Source organism: Danio aesculapii, chromosome 25 (genome assembly GCF_903798145.1).
Source record: "Danio aesculapii chromosome 25, fDanAes4.1, whole genome shotgun sequence".
Classification (NCBI taxonomy): Eukaryota; Metazoa; Chordata; class Actinopteri; order Cypriniformes; family Danionidae; genus Danio; species Danio aesculapii.
Genome location: NC_079459.1, coordinates 21,929,552 through 21,950,587, shown reverse-complemented (window position 1 = coordinate 21,950,587; position 21,036 = coordinate 21,929,552). Strand labels below are relative to the sequence as shown.

At 33.6% G+C, this 21,036-nt stretch overlaps 1 protein-coding gene across 3 annotated transcripts in view; it reads left to right on the top strand.

Moving 5' to 3' along the window:
- The window catches only part of kiaa1549la (KIAA1549-like a), a 116,425-nt gene that overhangs the window by 68,483 nt on the left and 26,906 nt on the right, over window positions 1–21,036 (top strand). For 2 of the 3 annotated variants that reach the window (XM_056451901.1, XM_056451900.1), the window contains exons 10-13: window positions 586–757; window positions 6,715–6,875; window positions 8,148–8,183; window positions 19,721–19,908. In XM_056451901.1, the coding sequence (XP_056307876.1) occupies window positions 586–757; window positions 6,715–6,875; window positions 8,148–8,183; window positions 19,721–19,908 (557 nt within the window). The remainder of the gene's footprint in view (window positions 1–585; window positions 758–6,714; window positions 6,876–8,147; window positions 8,184–19,720; window positions 19,909–21,036) is intronic. The other variant, XM_056451902.1, reaches the window with a different exon arrangement.

The following is a 21,036-nucleotide window of genomic DNA, read 5'->3' as shown; positions in this document are numbered from 1 at the left end:
AATATGACTGCAGCTCATTAACAAGCTACAAAATGTTTTCACTGCTGCAAATTACTGTAGCAAAGTCTATAATTGCTTGTAATTTTAGCGTTTACAATTTGCTGGTTTGCTCCACCTGAAAAAACAGGGTACATATACCTGTAGTGATGACTCATCTTGCACTACAAAATTTTTGTCCAGTCAAATGCTTTAGAACGAGATAGCTCCACCCCAATTTGACTGCAACTAATTAACAAGCCACAAAATGTTTTAACAGCTGCGACATACTGTAAGTAATATATAGAGAATGGATCAAAAATACTGATGACTCATCCTGCACTTTGATGATTTTTGTCAAATCAGATGCTTTAAAATGGCCCTAGTACAATCTGCGACCTATTCCAAAGTTTGAAAGAAAAGTTTATGGTTCCAATCATGCTAAAACTAAACCTAATAGAGATTTTAAATTATTGACAATCTTGCTCATTTTGCATGCAAATACAGTAGGTTAGCAATCATAAAAGAGTTTATTTACACATTAGAATCATTTTTTTTGGGGTGTTTTCTAAGCATCAAACAATCTTCAAATATGTTTTCCTCATACAGATGGTCAGTATCCGGCGACTGTCTGGTCCTAAGAATCCAGCTGAGATGACCTACTACATACAAGTGAACGGTTCTCCAATAACAGGCACTACTGCAGCTAAAACCCTCAGCACAGTGGACTCTCAGACCATGGCTCTCACTCTTGGCTATTTCATCCAGATTCAAGCTGAGGGTATGCATATACTGTATTTCACTCATCTAGCCTAGTTCCTTTGTATCATCTGCAGAAATAACTGTGTGAGTGTTAACTGTAACTCGCATGTAGAGCTATGTTTAAAGTGTCAAAAGTGATTAGTTATTGTCAAAGTTAATATTTTTGCTTCTCTTAGCTAATACTCATATACTTGAGGAAAGTCATTTGAAGAACTCCCCAAATATAACAAATAAATCCCTGAACACACAGAGTTTGTGTCAAAGAACTAGCGGCGTAAAAACTGACTTTGTTGTTGTCTCGTGTCCGCTGTGTTTGGTCCCGTCTGGACCAAAAAGATGCATGTGAACACATCAAACAGACAACAGCAGACTGAAACAAGAAACTACAGTGTATGTCTGCGTGAGAAGATGTATATTTCCACACCTGCAGGTGGCAGTATCTGTATTCTCATTCCACAAAGATAAAACCGAACAAGTGCTGCACACATACAAACCGTAAAAGAGCAGTGTCTACATACCATTTTCACAAAGCTTCTCGCTCACATCAGAGGGATAATCGTTTGCAAATATTTAAGAAACGCAACAAAATAATAGCCAGATTCTTTGTGTTCCATCTTGACTTGTTTGCTTAGTTTAGAAACTTCAGATGTTGTTCTCATGCTCAGATTGGCAGCTGAACAGCCAGTCAGAACCTCTCTCTTTTACTGATGCTTAATTTTACATGCTAAATCAGGCAAACTTCTTCTAATGTGAGTCAGACAAGTTTTTTGCCATGATGAAAAACCTACACAGGTTCATTCTGAAAGCGTAGCCTTATATGCATTTCTGGAGATCACGAATTATGTAGCCAGAAGTATGTATAGCTGCATTTCATCTTTAAAACGAATGCTACGGGGCGGTATGATGCCATTCCTTTTCACGCTTACCAGTTGACTGCTTAACTTCAGATGGGCAGCTTTTCCGCTGTTACCAGTTTGTCCAGTAGCTCGCCATGTACATTGGCGGGCTTGAGACACACAAAGTAGTTGAGGACAGAGTTAGAGTCCGGTGAAGAATGGTTCAAAACCAGAAGCAAAAATAGACAAAAACAGAAGCCAAAAAATTAAAAAAGAACAAGGAAATAACAGGGTGAGAATGTGGTAAAATCTGAAAACGTGGTAAAAATCAGGCGAGAGCTTTTCTTTTTTTTTTGGTTGCTTTTTAAAACTGTCGGTTGGGTTTAGGAAAAGGGGTGGGCGGGTTAATCTGTGCTTTTGTAGCCAAACAGTCAAACAGTATTTAACACCGCCATACAGTATTTTTTAACTGGTATTAAAAAAATACCAATTATTCATCTCCTTCTTTTCGTGTCTGGATTTATAAGGACCAATTCTATTGTAAAATTATTCGCTGTCTGGGGACCCTTTCTCGAAAATTTAGATCTAAAACCTGCTCAATATGAGCCCAGCAATACTCACGAAAGCAGACCAGCAGACTACCTTTCAGTACACCAGCACACTACTTTTTGACGACTTTACCTTGTAGCGCTACAACCGTAATACTGTATTTCCAACAGCTGAAATCAAATGTATGCTGGGTGACATTACACCTTGCAGGCACAGGACATCAACATGACGTCATATTGACGCTGTACCCCAACGTACCGCAACGTCGTGGGGACGTTGGATTTTGTTTGGAAATGAAAATGAGGTTGACGTTAGAACCGAACGTTAGGTTGACGTCAATGTCCAATCTCCAACCTAAAATCAAGCTAAAATTAACCAAATATCAATGTTTAATCATGTTACACCTTGACATTGTGTGGACATTACCACTATGACATCCATCAGACATTGGATTTTGGTCACTTTCCAACACCTAAAATCAACCAAATATCAATGTAATTTGACGTCATTATTGGACGTCAAAATATCGTTGTCCTTAGACACTGGCAAGACATTGAATTTTGGTCACCTGACATCATGACCTAAATCTAACCTAATATTAAAGTCTTATGATGTTGTGTGCCTGCTGGGCAGTTAACTGTAAGACATCTACATTCTGAGACAATGTTGTTTGAATGTTCTGTTGTGCTTAAAAAATCCTTAAAAAAGAGACCTAATCAAAAAAGTATCACTTAACAACTCAGCGCGAAAGTATCCAGCTTCAAACCTCGCCTTGCTATCACTGTAATATTTATAAAGCAAGAACAACCATCAGAAATGTTTTATCTGCGAAGCTCTGCATTAATGAACCAAAAATGACCCGAAAATTCTGCTTTGCCTCGACAAGGAGCCAAAAAAATGAGATTGATAATGCTGACTTATTCTTCCAAATGAGGTCTACAGCTTCTCTGGAGAAACCTCGGGGGGTTTGGGTGTAGAGAGTTTACACAAGTTTACTGAGCTCTCAACTGGGGAGTAGAGCCTGGTTTTGTCTGCCAGAGATGAGCAAAGCCCCAGTTTTGTATGAATAAAACACAATCAGACCCAGCAGTGGGGGTTTAATCTCTCAGATAAGAGCTACAGCCCAAAGACAGATTCAGCTCATTAGGAGCAAACCGCAGACAGTAGAAGACAGAGGAGGGCTGGATTACTGTAAGTGGAGACGCAAGTGTCGGAAATCATCTGCAAACTCCGGGAATGAATCGATTGATTTCTTATGTAGTCAAACCAAAAACTGTTCAGGCACCTTCAACACTTCTCACATTATCACAGTTTGTTTCCTGCGGTATAGAACATGGTAATAAAATATGACAAGAGTTCAGTTATTTGCTGTTAAACCGTGTCAGAACAAATTCATCTGGATAGTATCAGATAACTTTGAACGAAAGGTAAATTATGTAATGGATTACTGTATACACTTACTCACTTTGTTAGGGACACCATACTACCGGTTTGAATTAGTCCTTCATGGCATAGATTCAACAAGGTACTGGAAATATTCCTCAGAGATTTTGGTTCATATTGATGTGGTAGCATCACGCAGTTGCTGCAGATTTGTCAACTGCACATCCATGATGTGAATCTCCCGTTCCACCACATCCCAAAGGTGCTGTATTTGATTAAATTATGGTGACTGTGGAGGCCGTTTGAGTACAGTGAACCAGTTTGAGATGATTTGCGCTTTATGACATGGTGCGTTATCCTGCTGGAATTAACCATAAGAAGATGGGTACACTGTGGTCATAAAGGGTTGGACATGGTCAGCAACAATACTCGGGGTAGGCTGTGGCATTGACACAATGCTCAATTGGTACTAATGGGCCCAAAGTGTGCCAAGAAAATATCCCCCACACCATTACACCACCACCACCAGCCTGAGCCGTTGCTACAAGGCAGGATGGATCCATGCTTTCATGTTGTTGACGCCAAATTCTGACCCTACCATCCGAATGTCGCAGCAGAAATCAGATGAGAGACTCATCAGACCAGGCAACTTTATTCCAATCTTCTATTGTCCAAATTTGGTGAGCCTGTGCGAATTGTAGCCTCAGTTTATTGTTCTTAGTGGACAGGAGAAGCACCCGGTGTGGTCTTCTGCTGCTGTAGCCCATCTGCCTCAAGGTTCGATGTGTTGTGCGTTCAGAGATGCTCTTCTGCATACCTCGGTTGTAACAAGAGATGGTTGTGCGTGAAAATTCCAGTAGATCAGCAGTTTTTGAAATACTCAGACCAGCCCGTCTGGCACCAACAGCCATGCCACATTTAAAGTCACTTAAATCACCTTTCTTCCCCATTCTGATGCTTCTGCATTCTGCAGCAGATCGTCTTGACCATGTCAAAATGCCTAAATGCACTGAGTTGCTGCCATGTGATTGGCTGGAATTTATGTTAATGAGAAGTTGGACAGCTGTACCCAGTGCTTAATTTGTGAATTGCGAGGTCCAGGAACAGATCGGGGTAACTGGTCCGGAATGTTACCCGAGGATGTAGAGGTGTCGTGGACGAAAGTGGAGAGAGGGGGGATTTGTCACAAACGAAAGTGAAGAGGGTTGGGGAGTCGCGGAAGAAAGTGAACAGCGGACGGCGAAGGAGGTGGTTGAGGAGGGGGATCAGTAAAATGAGGTGTGCCGGATCACATTTCAGAGGTGCCGGATCCGGCGTGTTCCAAATTAAGCCCTGGGTGTATCTAATAAATTTTGTGATTTTTGTGGTATAAGTGTTACCTGCCGATACAGATTTTTGCTGATTCTGATTTTCTTTTTAAAAACTATAATTGATAGCATAAAGAAACAAAATATACTTTTATTTTATTGTTTTTCATGATCAAAATATAATCAATTTGAAATTAAATTTAAAAAAAATTCATTAGTTTCTTTCACACTGCAACAACACTAACAAAATGTATAATTTTCAACTGTTTAATACAATTCACTTGATACAATTTTTGTATTTGTATTTCTCTTGTTCTGGTAAAGCACTTGCTGACAACTAAATGTGACTATTTTCTCTCTCTCTGAAAGCAATTTTACCTGATATGTCCATCAGATATTTTTACTCAAACAACAGAGAGGCTCTGATTGGCAGTTCATCTACCAATCTGAGCGCAAAAACAAAAACTGAAGTTACGAAACTAAACAAACAAGTCAAGAGGGAACACAACAAGTCTGGCTGTTATTGTTGCTTTTCTTAAAAATTTGCAGATGACATGGATCATCCTTCTGAATCATTCTTCGATGAGCGAGAAGTGTTGTGAAAATGTTTTTTTTTCTTTAACTCAAACAACTTTTAAAAATATCTTTAAAAAAAAAAACAACAACAATAGCATACAAAAAATGTGTGATTCCGATCCCTGACCAGACGATCTGTGCATCTCTAGATTAAAGGCAACCAAAAATAATTCAGACAACTGTTAGTATGAAAGTATTTTCATAAATATCAATACTTAGTGACCGCCTGTAGTCTCTGCTGTCAATTAGATTCATGGAAATTTCAAATTAAATAATTTTGCCGATTGATTAAGTATAAATTGTCACAGTGTACTTTACTTTTTGCTATCCACACTAGATCGCATTCTGAACTATAGTGTCCTGCATCCATTACACAGAAAAATCTAAATTTAAGTATTTTCAGCATAATTTATGCATCACAGGTTTATTGTGAAAACGTACCACTGTATACATTTCTGGAGAGCACAGATTATGTAGCCAGAGCTACATACTGTATGGCTCTTTAAAATGAATGCTACAGGGCGGTATGACGCCGCCGCCGACTTCTGTTTCTTTTCGCGCTACTAGCTGACCGCTTACCTCCGTGTGGACCGTTTTTCTGCTGTTACCAGTTTCCCCAGTAGCTCGGACTTGACATGCAGAGAGGAGTTGACCGCGAAGACGGGGGTTTGAGTCCGGCGAAGAACAGTTCCAAAAAGCAGTTAAAACAAAAGGCAAAAAATAAAATGAACAAGTAAATAACAGGTTTAGAATGTGGTAAGATCTAAAAACGTGGTAAAAATTAGGTGGCCGCAAGGGCTTTTCTTTTTCTAGAATCCTTCTAGAAAACACTGTGGGTTGGGTTTAGGGAAGTGAGTGGGCGGGTCAATCTGTGCTTTGGAAAACACTATCGGTTTGGTTTAAGGAGGGGTGGGTGTGGGGATCGGTTGGTCAGTCAGTCAGTCAGTCAGTCAGTCAGTCAGTCAGTCAGTCAGTCGACAGCAGCCTCTGGTGGATTTATGCAAAAACAGCAGGCGTGAATGACACTCACGAGAGAAATTTGAGATCTGAAAAAGCATACACATCTGCCTCGCTATGGATGGATTCGCAGAAACAAAAACTGCAAAAAAATGTACCTCCTGGGACATATTTTGCGATGTTCAGAAATGTATATAGCAGTACATATCAATAATGAGCCTGGGCTGCATTTATTACTGAAAACTGTACTAAATTAAACTGAAGAAATTTTTTTATTTTTTATTTAGGAGTAACAAGTTACAGTGTAGTAAAAAAAATATTTCTGATGTCTGAATGATGTTTTTGGTCTGATTTGTTTGTGTAAACAGCGGTGGTCAAGAGCATGCCGAGTAATGTCTGGATTCTGGCGGTCCTGATTCCCGTATCATTGGTTATAGTCGTGGTGGTCATGGCAGCTGCTATTATATGTCGGAGAAACAGAACCGTTTTCAAGACCAGCGCGTTCCGCAATTTCCATCCCCGCACCAAGGTAAGCTTTTCCAGACCACGACTCTTTCAATAAACACATCACTGTCTTGTCCAAATGAGGATGGTTATGTCGGCATCATATTAATTTGTTCTTTTAAAAATTTGTGACAATGGGTCTCACTTGCTTATAACTGCAATAGAGATACAAGATGATTAAAATACTGATAATTAGTTATAGTTTTCTATGGGTCAGTAATACTGTAAAACTATGTTTTTTTTAAAAAATAAATTTAAATCTAAAAACACTTGAATGCAAATATTTGTAAATGAGATATAAAAATATATATAATTGTATTATTAAATCATTCTTTGTATTTTTTATTTTATATAAATATATATTAAAAGTAATTTACATTTGATGTAATTAAATTATTATTATAAAGGTGATGTTTGTATGTTTGTAAGTAAATATTTTTGTATATATTTTTTATTTTCTACATATAAATATAGAAAATCTAATATAAATCTATTTCTATTATATTCGATTAATCTTTTTTATTAATATTATTTGCATATTTTATTTATTTTTTGAATATAAGATATACACATTAAATATAAGTTAATTTATAATGTAAATAGTTTTACATTTACATTTACATTTAGTCATTTAGCAGACGCTTTTATCCAAAGCGACTTACAAATGAGGACAAGGAAGCAATTTACACAACTATAAGAGCAGCAGTGAACAAGTGCTATAGACAAGTTTCAGGTGTGTAAAGTCTAAGAAGCAAAGCATTAGAAATTTTTTTAATTAAACAGTGTATTTTGCTTTATTCGTTTTTTAAAATATATTTTTAATCATTAATATTATTTAATTATACATTTTTAAATAATAAAACATTAATATTTAAAATGTAGTTACTTTTGGTCATGGAATCAAATAATAATTACTTTATTCATGTTATGTGTGTGTGCATACATACATATAACAATACTTTCTGGTTTATTTGTCATATTTAATTCTCTTCACATTAATGAATCAGCCTTATTTTTAATGAGGAAATGAGACTCATCATAATGTCAAACCAATGATCCCTAAACCACTAACAAGTCTAAAACATCCTGCTTTCCTTCATGAGACCACAAAATACCTTTCTTGATGATTTAATATCCGAGTATGGTGCTCAACATAAACCTCTGAGATTTTTACTTGTGTGTTATACACTTTATGTTGTTGACACCACACATGAAATATGCTGCATAAAACCTTGGAATGACACATTTCACTGTGACACTCCCAAAATATCCCTGTCTTCACTGCTTCCCTGTCCAGACCTCATATCGAAGAGATGGCAGTTATCACCACCAGGTATTTCTGGCTTGTGCATGGTGTTTGACTGCATGCTTACAGCAGTGTTTTATGCTGATGAAATGTTTTCATCATTTTTTTTTTGTCAACAGTTTTTTGTACTTAATGGAAATGAGACGATAACTAAACAAAATGCAGTTTTGAATGACAAAAACTATGACGAAAATTAACCGATATTTTTGTCAATGAAATTAAAAGATGAAAATGTAAAGGATGGACAGTTTTGGAGAATAACCAGATATTCAGCGTCTGTTTGGTTGAGTCTGAGGATGAATAAGCTGCTATAAATAAAATATTGTGTGTGCATGTGAGGCTCAGGTGCAATCGCAGATTTCATTTTTTTAATTAGTTTTTTTTTTAATGTAAAGCCTATCATCAGTGCACCTATCTTCTTTTAAACTGACAGCATATATATATATATATATATATAGTTGAAGTCAGAATTATTAGCCCCCTTTTGAATAAAAAAAAAATAATAATTTATACTTCCCAAATGATGTTCAACAGAGCAAGGAAATTTTCACAGTATGTCTGATAATATTTTTTCTTCTGGAGAAAGTCTTACTTGCTTTATTTCGGCTAGAACTTTAAAGTCAATATTATTAGCCCCTTTAAGCTAACTTTTTTTTCAATAGTCCACAGAACAAACCATCGTTATGCAATTACTTGCCTAATTACCCTAACCTGCCTAGTTAACCTAATTAACCTAGTTAAGCCTTTAAATGTGACTTTAAGCTGAATAGAAGTGTCTTGAAAAATATCTAGTAAAATATTGTTTACTGTCATCATGGCAAAGATAAATTAAATCAGTTATTAGAAATGAGTTATTAAAACTATTATGTTTAGAAATGTGCTAAAAAAATCTTCTCTTCGTTAAACAAAAATTGGGGAAAAAAATAAACGGGCTACTAATTCAGGGGGGCTAATAATTCTGACTTCAACTGTATATATATATATATATATATATATATATATATATATATATATATATATACACACACACACAGTTGATACAATCATTCAGTTTAACTGGAATAAAATAATGGACAAAACAATTAAATGTAAAAACTGCCAATATTCAATAATGTCAATATTATTAGCTCTGTTAAGATTTTTTTAAAATTATTAGTAGATTTTTGTTGTCTTTTTTTGTTGTTTTTGTTGACTTGTCTAGTTAACTTAATTAACCTAGTTAATCTTTTAAATGGGGGCAGTGCAGTGGGGCAGTGGGTTACGATGTCGCCTCACAGCAAGAAGGTTGCTGGTTCGAGCCTCGGCTGGGTCAGTTGGCATTCCTGTGTGGAGTTTACATGTTCTCCCCGTGTTTGCGTGGGTTTCCTCCGGGTGCTCCGGTTTCCCCCACAGGTCCAAAGACTAAGCTAAAATTGTCCATAGTGCATGTGTGTGAATGAGTGTATGGGTGTTTCCCAGTGATCGGTTGCAGCTGGAAGGGCATCTGCTGTCTAAAACATATGCTGGATAAGTTGGCGGTTCATTCTGCTGTGGCGACCCCTGATGAAGCCGAAAAGAAAAGGAATGAATGAATGAATCTTTTAAATGGCACTTTAGGCTAAATACTACTATCTTGCAAAATCATCGTAACAAAGACAAAAGAAATTAGTTACTAGAAATCAGTTTTTAAAATGTATGTATTAAAATTGTTAAAATAGAAAAAAATCGCAGTTAAACATAATTTGAGAAATAATTTGAAAGAATGCCAATTTCACAGGAAAGCTAATAATTTTGTATTAAACTGTGTGCATTTATATGAAGAATGCATTGCTAGGTTATTATTATAAAGAATACATTCATTCTAAGTGTTTTTATTTAATAGTACTTCATGATTGTGTTATTTACACTTTCATATAGTTATTTATTATAAATATTAAATAATATAGTTTCTCCTAACCATATAATGAGGTTAGAGATTTTAGATATATGCTTAAATAATAAATGCGACCCTGGACCTTAAGGGTACAGAAATTTACAGAAAATTTGAAAACTGAATAAAGAAGTTTTCCATTGATGTATTTTTTGTTAGAATAGGACAATAGGACAATAAAACAACAACTTTAAAATAAAAAAAAGCCTTTAAAGTTTAGCGCTTTTATCAATAAATAACACTACATTTTATTTACAGAAGGAAATTTAGAAAATGTCTTTATGGAAGATGATCTTTACTTCTATATTCTAATGATTTTTTTTTTATTTTTACATAAGACATATTTTAAGGTCAAGGGTCATAAATTACGATTGATCTAAACCTAAAGTACAGTTATGCAATTAAAATCTTAGGACATTTATTTAACTAAAGTATGACTAAAACAATGTAAATTTAGTCAAAAGACTACATAGAACTAAATGAAAAATTGCTGTCAAAAAGAATTTCAATATAAAAGTAAACTTACAGTCATCATTCTTAATGGACTTATAAGAAATCAGTCCTCAATATAAATTTCCCACATATTGGATGAACGCATTGGTCAAATCTAGTGTATTGAGAACGTGTTTGATCCGCAGAGCACTGCTGTCTTTTCTATCGTACCCCTGCTTGAGATTAAAGGACTAACAATAACAGAATTGGGAGGAATTGAAGTAATTCCAAACTATTACTGTAATGATCATATCCTCATCACGCTTGGATTATGAAGTTTTCTAACAGATACAGAGCAAACGCGGGTTAAGAAACTAGGCCACCCTGAGCCGAGAGATATGCCAAGGTTATGTATATGCATAATTAGGTGAAGTTTAAATAGATTCCTTGGGCTTTTTGCATAAATTAAAATATATGTAGAAATCTGAAATATTTATTTATAGTAAAACAGCTGAAAATGCCCTTGCAACTATGTATCGATTTTATATATATATATATATATATATATATATATATATATATATATATATATATATATATATATATATATATATATATATATATATATATATATATATATATATGCGTGAATATATTTCATTTATTCATTTTCTTTTCAGCTTAGTCCTTTTGTTAATCTGGGGTCACCACAGTGGAATGAACCGCCAGCTTTTCCAGCATATGTTTTACGCAGCTGATGCCCTTCCAGCTGCAACCCATCACTGGAAAACACCCATACACTCCATCACACACATACACTACAGCCAGTTTAGTTTACCCAATTATCTATTACCGCATGTCTTTGGACTTGTGAGGGAAACCGGAGCACCTGGAGGAAACCCGCGCGACCACAGGGAGAACATGCAAACTCCTCACAGAAATGCCAACTGACCCAGCCGAGGCTCAAACCAGTGACCTTCTTGCTGTGAGGCGGTCATGCTTCTCACTGCACCACCGCGTTGCCTTGATTATATATCAGAAAATTCGTATTTATTAATTTTGAAACAAATGATATATAAACATTTAAATATGTATGTAATTTTTGTTTTGTACAGGTTAGTTTTCATGTGTTTGTGTGTGTGTGTGTGTGTGTGTGTGGGTGTGTATTTGTACATAGTGTACAGTGCTCAGCATAAATGAGTACACCCCATTTTGAAAATTAATATCTTATCCATTTCTCAAAATATATGAGTATAGGTCATGTATTTTGGTGCATTTGAACAAAACTGATTTATTAAACAGATATATTTATTAAAATATCATTTATTCACCGATCTTTAGAAATAGAAAGATAATACATAGAAATTCAAGCAAAGTATTGCAAAAAAGAAAAGAAAATACAAACTATAAAATTTCAATACATTTTTTTTTTGTTTCTCTTGATTTTTGCTCTTGACAAAAAACATAATAATTATATTATATTATATTATATTATATTATATTATATTATATTATATTATATTATATTATATTATTTTAATATTATATTATATTATATTATATTATATTATATTATATTATATTATATTATATTATATTATATTATATTATATTATATTATATTATACTTTATTATATTATATTAGATCATATTACATTATATTATTTTATATTATATTATATTATATTATATTATATTATATTATATTATATTATATTATATTATATTATATTATATTATATTATATTATATTATATTAGATCATATTACATTATATTATTTTATATTATATTAGATCATATTATATTATATTATTTTATATCATATATATATATATATATATATATATATATATATATATATATATATATATATATATATATATATATATATATATATATATATATATGATAATATGTAAAACTAATAACACATTTTATTTATTTATTTATTTATTTGAAGTTTAAGAGGTTTTTTGAGAGTTCAAGAGATTTTCTTCTGCTTTGGCATTCTGCCAAGCTCCTATCACAAATACTTATAAAACATTTAATCAGTTCAAAACAGTTAAACGATGACTCCATTTTCTCTTTAAGCTGAACTATCCCTGAAGTACAACTCTATTGTTTTTAGTAACAATATGCTAATCAATTGCAATTATGCTAATCTCCTCTTTGATCGCCCTCCCTCTTAGCCGTGTTCTCCTGATCTGAAAACATTTCCAGCTCTGTCCAATTAAGACGTCCTTTCAGGAACATTTGTTTTGCTTACCCGCCACAATTCACGGATCATTATAGGAAAGTGTTCATTTACACGTGATCAGTCGCATGTGTCTGCATGCTTTCTGCTTTTACCTGCACGTGTTTGAACAGTCATTGTGTGTTTTTTTGCTTGTGTGTGTGTGTGTGTGTGTGTGTGTGTGGGACCTACAACTCAAATTAGACTTGGATTAAAGTGAGATTTATGTAAGGTTGTTGTGGTCTGTCACGACCCCGTCAGCCAGTGAAAGACTCTTAAATACAACCAGACGCAAAGCGCGAGTGAATTATAGTTCAGCTGGGTTTTGAATTATATGGGATTTGATCTCATTCAAGGTCAACCTGCAATACAGAATGTTCTGGAAGATGGTACAGCCATGAAAAAGAGTGTAAACATGGTTGGTGTTATCAAAATATTTTACACTGTAAAATATGCTGGGTTCCACACAATCCCTTCATGTTGTCTCAACACATATCAATTAAGTTAACTTAATCATTTTTACTAATTTAAGTGCATTGTACACAAAACAATTACGTTGTCCCCCAATAAACCTTAAGAATTGTGCCGTTTCAATTCATTTTAAATACGGCATTTGAACAAGCTGCAGAAGTCATTTTTGTAATCTAACATTTGTCATTTTGTAAATATAACATTAATTTATTATTAATATTAAAGATTTTTAATGAATACATCATTTACATTCTTTTATTGCATGGTTACTTAGCCTGATTTTATTTAGATTAACTTTGTTAGCATCTTACACTCGATAAAACCTTTATTTACATTTTAAAATCATCTTTTAAAATTGTTTTAAACACACCTCCTCTTTAGACCAGCACACCCATGAGTCCACAAAGTGGCGCAAATGGATATGCTATTTAAACAACGTGGCACAAAACATGACAATTAGGGATGCACTGGTCTGAAAATAGCATAAAAAAAAGTGCCATTCACATCTTGCGCCTTATTGAGCCGGGTGTATGATAGGGCCCATAATGTAATTCATATATTAAATTGTTCAGTGAAATCTGAAATAATCTTTTAACGCATGTATTTTTATTATCACAGTGTTGCCACAGTGGAATGAACCACCAACTTATACAGCATTTGTTTTATGCAGCGGATGCCCTTCCAACCGCAACCCATCACTGGGAAACACATACACACTCATTCACACACAAATACACTACGGACAATTTAGCCTACCCAATTCACCTGTACCGCATGTCTTTGGAATGTGGGGGAAACCGGAGCACCCGGAGGAAACCCACGCGAACGCAGGAAGTACATGCAAACTCCACACAGAAATGCTGCATAGTGCGCCACTGCATCACCCGTATTTTTATTATTATTAATAAATATGAATAATTTTATATAATATAATAATATCATCGTATAAAATCTATTTATAAATTATTTAAAATAAGCATTTTTACAACTGTATTTATTTATTTAAATTACAACAATTCTATAAAAAAATATATACAGTAGCCTGAATTTATTTGCATTACTTTGTCATCATCTTACACTCACTTGATAAAACATTTTTTCACATTTTACAAAGTTATTTTTTTAGATTGTTATATAAATATATTCACTGTACTTATATATGTATGTACATGTAAATTAATAACATACATAGAATTATACAGTATGTATTTATTATTAAATGTAATCTCATAATGTTGTAAAAAATGTTGTCTGTTAATGTTATTTAAATGTGATATTTAATATTTATATTAATTATTATTGTATTTTTGATAATTCTCCTTTTTTAAAATTTGCATTACTCTATATGTGCAAGACATAGGTTTAACCAATGTAAAATTCTACATAGACTTGCTAAAATATACCCTCTGTCAGTGATGCATGTAATAGGTGCAAGCAATCACCAGTGGATCTCATCCAGATGTTGTGGGAATGCCCTAAATTATTTGTTTATTGGACTAAAATTTTTAAAACTTTGAAAGATGCATTCGACATAATCTGGATACAAATCTGGCCATTTTTGGGTTGGCAGTAGATGCTAATCTTTCAGCAATAGTCCGAAAGGCTTTAGCTTTTACTACTTTACTTGCAAGACATAACACTCTTGATTCTTAAGCTAAGGAATAAAATATGAATACTTATTTATTATTCTTTTTGTTTTTTTTATTTAATTATCTTTATTATTATTATTATTATTATTATTATTATTATTAATACAGATATAATGTAATTTATATATTAAATTGTTCAGTGAAAAATAAAATAATCTTTTAATATATGTAATTTTGTTAGTTAACAGCTGTTATTTTAGAGTAAATTTCTGTAATTTAACGTCCGTTATTTTACTGTAAATTTCTGTTATTTAACACTGTTATTTTACAGTGAGTTTCTGTAATTTAACGTCTGCTATTTTACAGTAAATTTCTGTTATTTAACGGGTGTTATTTTACAGTAAATTTCTGTAATTTAGCGTCCATTATTTTACAGTAAATTTATGTTATTTAACGCCATTATTTTACAGTAAATTTCTGTTATTTAACAGCTGTTATTTTACAGTAAATTTCTGTAATTTAGCGTCCATTATTTTAGAGTAAATTTCTGTTATTTAACGCTATTATTTTACAGTAAATTTCTGTTTTTTAACAGCTGTTATTTTAGAGTAAATTTCTGAAATTTAACGTCCGTTATTTCACAGTAATTTTCTGTTATTTAGCGCTGTTATTTTACAGTAAATATGTTATTTAACAGCCAATTTTTTACAATAAATTTCTGTAATTTACGTCCATAATTTTAGAGTAAATTTCTGTTATTTAACAGGTGTTATTTTACAGTAAATTTCTGTAATTTAACGTCCGTTATTTTACAATAAAGTTCTGTTATTTAACACTGTTATTTTACAGTAAATTTCTGTAATTTAACGTCCATTATTTTAGAGTAAATTTCTGTTATTTAACGCCATTATTTTACAGTAAATTTCTGTTATTTAACAGCTGTTATATTAGAGTAAATTTCTGTAATTTATTGTCTGTTATTTTACAGTAAATTTCTGTTATTTAACGCTGTTATTTTACAGTAAATTTCTGTAATTTAACATCCATTATTTTAGAGTAAATTTCTGTTTTTTAACAGCTGTTATTTTAAATTTTTTTCCGGCACCCCAGCTGCCAGAAAAAACTAAAATAACGGAATTTTTTACAGTGTAATTATAATTTATGTATTTATTAAATGTAATCTCATAATGTAAATAAAATTTTGTCTGTTAATATCATGTAAATGTGATATCAACTATAAAAATTACTACAATTATACAAATATGCATATATAATATTGCTATTAATATATAGTGTAAATACCTTGATGCATCAGGCAGAATTTCGACTTTGTCCATTCTATTTGATAACATTCACAGTGTAGCAATGAAACACTTCACTAAAGAATCTTGTAAATGTGACAACACCATGTGCAAAGCGCAACCTCGCATGAATCATTAATCAGATTAATTGCACATTTCCATCATAACAGCGTCGCCCCTTGACACATACATACACCTTTAAAAAGATCCAAGAGTCTCCCAGACACCGTCCGTCCCTCTTCTAGAAGGAGATTGATCCATAATTCATTAAAACCAGCGGCTCCATAGCTCTTCCATATTAAATATCCCATGGCAACTTGATGCATCATATGCGGCCTCCATGAAATATAGTTAGACTCAGAGTACCTTCAGCTCATGAATAAATTAGGATGGCCGGCGTTCCTTTGCGGATTGAAATGAAACATCTGATGCAGAGATTATGTAACTCTTATATGGAGGCTTGTTTCAACCACAGGAGTACAAAAAAATCTATAAGTTTATCTATAAATTGCAAATTTTGTCTTGCATTTTGAGTTTTCTGCGAGATCTAGTTTCAACCATAGAACTAAAAAAATCTCTATACATTTATCCAGTAATTCCGAACTTTGTCTTGCATTTTGAATTTACTCATTAATTTTCTTTTCAATGCAGTCCCTTTATTAATCTGGGGTCGCCACAGGGGAATGAACCGTCAACTTATCCAGCATGTTTTTTTTAAGCAGCAGATGCCCTTTCTGCTGCAACCCATCACTGGGAAACATCCATACACACTCATTCACACACACATACACTATGGAAAATTTTAGCTTACCCAATTCACCTACAGCACATGTCTTTGAACTTGTGGGGGAAACCGGAGCACTTGGAGGAAACACATGTGAACACAGGGAGAACATGCAAACTCCACACAGAAATGCCAACTGACCCAGCCGAGGCTCGGACCAGCGACCTTTTTGCTATGAGGCGACAGCGCTATCCACTGCGCCACATTTTAAGTTTACTGCGAGATATAAAGTTTTGAGTTGATATCTCACAGTTTTGACAATTTTTCACACATATCAGAGAAAAATAGTCCGAATTACGATAAAAAAGTCAAAATTTGGAGGTTATATTGCGTTTTTTTTTTTTTTGCTTCTGAATTGTGACTTTATATACGTTTTTTTAATTGATTTCAAGCAATTCTTTGATGACTTTTTTCCTCAAATATTGCAAGAAATTAATTTGCATTTGCAAGTTTAAAACTCAAATTTGCTTGGTATATTTTTTTACATTTCACCATCTGGGTCTTTCAGTTGAAAGAAAAACTTTAGTTTTTAGAGTTCATGACTTGAAATTTGCAATTTATGAATTCACAATTCTGAAGTTATTCAATAAACTACAAAAGATACAATTTTAATTTGTTTCTCAAAATTGCTAGTTTATATATCTGACTTTCTATCATAATTCAAGTTTTTTTTAATGCCGTTGCTCATTCATAGACTTTCTCACAATTCTGTCTTTCAGAACATTATTAACTTATATTTGTAACTTTATCAATTGAAATAGGAAGATATAACTCGTAATTATGAGGATGGAGGTTGGAGTTAGATTCGGCATTGCGACAAAATCAGAATCCAGAATCTCAAAATTATAAACTCATTTCTCCACGATTGTGGCATTCTTGCAAATATGATATACATACATGCATATTGAAGTCAGAATTATTAGCCCCCCTTAAAATTCCTTAATTTATTTCTTTTTTATATATATTTCCCAAATTATGTTCAACAGAGCAAGGAAATTTTCACAGTGTGTCTGATAATATTTTTTTCATCTGGAGAAATTCTTATTTGTTTTATTTTGTCTACAGAACAAATCATCATTATACAATAACTTGCCTAATTACCCTAACCTGCCTAGTTAACCTAATTAATCTAGTTAAGCCTTTCAATGTCACTTTAAACTGTATAGAAGTGTCTAGAAATATCTAGTAAAATATTGTTTACTGTCATCATGGCAAAGATAAAATAAATCAGTTATGATTGATCGTGGCTGGTCTCTCATCCACAATTATTGATAAGCCAATCAGATTAATCCAAACCTAGCCCGTTTCACATTACTTCCATTATCTTCATTTTGGAAGAATCCCACTTCCTCCCCATCTCCTCTTTTTCCTCCGTTTACCAGGGGGAGCTCTCGAGACCTACCTAATCGCGGACCCCCTTACATGCTTATTGCCCAGGCGGGAGCCCTGGGGTCCGTTCTTCATACCTCGCTTAAATGATCTAAGATGATTTGGCAGATCCTGAATGGTTTAATCTTGATAACTGATCTCTGGCTTATTTGGTTCTTCAAACAAGTTTGGGAATCAGATTAAATGTCTGGATGAATTGATCTGAGATTGCTGCGTGTGTTGTGAAGGACAGATCTATCAATCCTTGAAATCATGATCAACAATTCAACGATTGGCTGACGGCACAGCAGCGTAATGACATCATCTGATTAATATTCAATTATCCATGTGAGCAAAATGACAGAAAATTCGTAGTAAACGGTTTGTTAAATATTATACGCAACAACTTTCAACCTTTGTTGTGGGCTGCACGATTTACACTTTCATGTATTTAGCAATTTATTTTGTTTTACAGTTAGAGCAGATTTTCTGTATTATAGCAGTCATAGTAGTATTATAGTAGCCGGTTTTAATTGGTGTAAAGAATAACTGGATATTTAAATTAATTTTGCCACACAAAAGCATTTAGATATTGTTAAAGGTGTCTGCAACATTTTGTAAAGCATCAATTCACCGTCAAATTAACTGTCAAAACATGTTCATGACTGCATAAATGTATTATTCCTTAAAAAAAAGTTGCATATTGTGCATGTCTAATATCATACACAAATTGTACTAAAGCGATTGTATGCGTTTGTATCTAAAAGGTACATATCCATAAATTTTCTCTTTAAACCACCAGGTGGCAGTCTTTGTACTTTTATTTCGGAGTGCAGATTGCATAAGTTTTATTGATATATATATATATTTTAACTTTAAATATAATTAAATATATATATTTACCATTTCCCCAGTTGTATATAACTACTACTGTAAAAAAAAAATCAGAATTCAGTTCATACATTCAGTATTACCTTTGCTTGAACTGACCCGATCTAATCCTGTTTATATGAAATGAGCCTGCTCCCGAGGTTTAAGCTACCAGAACTGTTGCTATGACAACAACTCTCGGATGAGTTTTGAAGAACGAAACGATCCTGTATTGTGTCAAATCGTCAATAACCAAATCCAGCTAATTAAGTAATCTAGGTACGAATAACAGACCCCTGGGCTCAATTATCGCTGAGGTTACGTTTCTCTCCCGGGACAGCATGCCAAACCTGCTATTGGTATCAAACAATATCCAAGTGTGAACTCTTAAAACCCATAACTGCAAGATACAAGAATATGTTAACTCATAATCCCAAAAACATAAACACACAATTCTAAAAAGAAAATTGTACGTTATAAGCAAACAACTACAACAACAATGTGGCATTTTGTTTATTCTTCTATTCCATAGACATGTTTTAAAATCATCTATGCTCTGTTTATTTCCCCACCATCCAATCAAAATCCATAATTTCCACTCCAGCCAGTGCAGGGTTTCGACTACGCCAAGCAGCACATGGGCCAGACAGGTGAAGAGGCTGTCACTGTCACCAAAGACACCCTCGTCCTGTCCCTCCCCGTACGGGACGCCCCGCTTACACAAGACCGGGTGACGGCATTGCAAGATGGCACGGCCTCAAAAAGACCCCAGTCGACGGATATGCATCTCAGGTGAGTGCTTTTATTATAGAACAAAAGAGCGGCTTGAAAGTATGTGCATATTTTTAGGCGCACCAAATGGAATAAGCTGATAGTATATCGCTCAACTCTCTATAGAACACGCGAGGCTTTAAAGCCTGACTTTCATGAATGTTTTAAAAGCCTTTCCACCCGATATGACCACAAGGTTCTATTTCGGTTGCATTTCTTATCTCCTTCAACTGCAAAATCATGTTCACCTCAAGTATGACGTATAATTACCAGCGAGGGGATTGAGATCTTGAGTTTAAGACACAGCTGAGACATTGAGAGGCATAGAGGGAGGAACAAAGAACACTGCGTGCTTAAGAATAAAGCCATTGTTCTGTTGACATATTTTTAGAATCTAAAACAAGATAGACAGACATGGCAAATATCTGATTGGTACATATTCATGTTTTTGAAACACTTTTTGTGTTTAATTGCCCACATATAACTATTTAATATAAAAATACAGTCTAGTATTATAGAAGTAATTCTAAGGTGCTGATTTGGCGCTGTTGTTATTATTAATGCTGAAAACTGTAGACGAGAAGTTCAAAATAGCATGTTTCTAACTTGATTGACATTCTTTAAATTGAATTAGCATATTTCTAGCATGGTTAACGTTATTAGCATGAGTTAGCATTTTGCTAACATGTTTATAGCAAGATTAACTTATTGATAACATGAATTAGCATGTGGGTAGCATGTGTCTAGCATGAATAACATTGCTGCTAACATGTTTCTAGAGTGGTTATTATTGTTAGCATGAATTAGTATGATGTCATTATTTGGACATGTTTAACAATCTTAACATGTTTATAGCATGTGTCATTACTGTATGTTGTTAGCATTAATTAGCATTTCTGTTATTATTAATGCTAAAAACTGTAGATGAGAAGTTCAAAATAGCATGTTTCTAACTTGATTGACATTCTTTAAATTGAATTAGCGTTTCTAGCATGGTTAACATTATTAACATAAGTTAGCATTTTGCTAACATGTTTATAGCATGATTAACTTATTGATAACATGAATTAGCATGTGGGTAGCATGTGTCCAGCATGAATAACATTGCTGCCAACATGTTTCTAGAGTGGTTATTGCTGTTAGCATGAA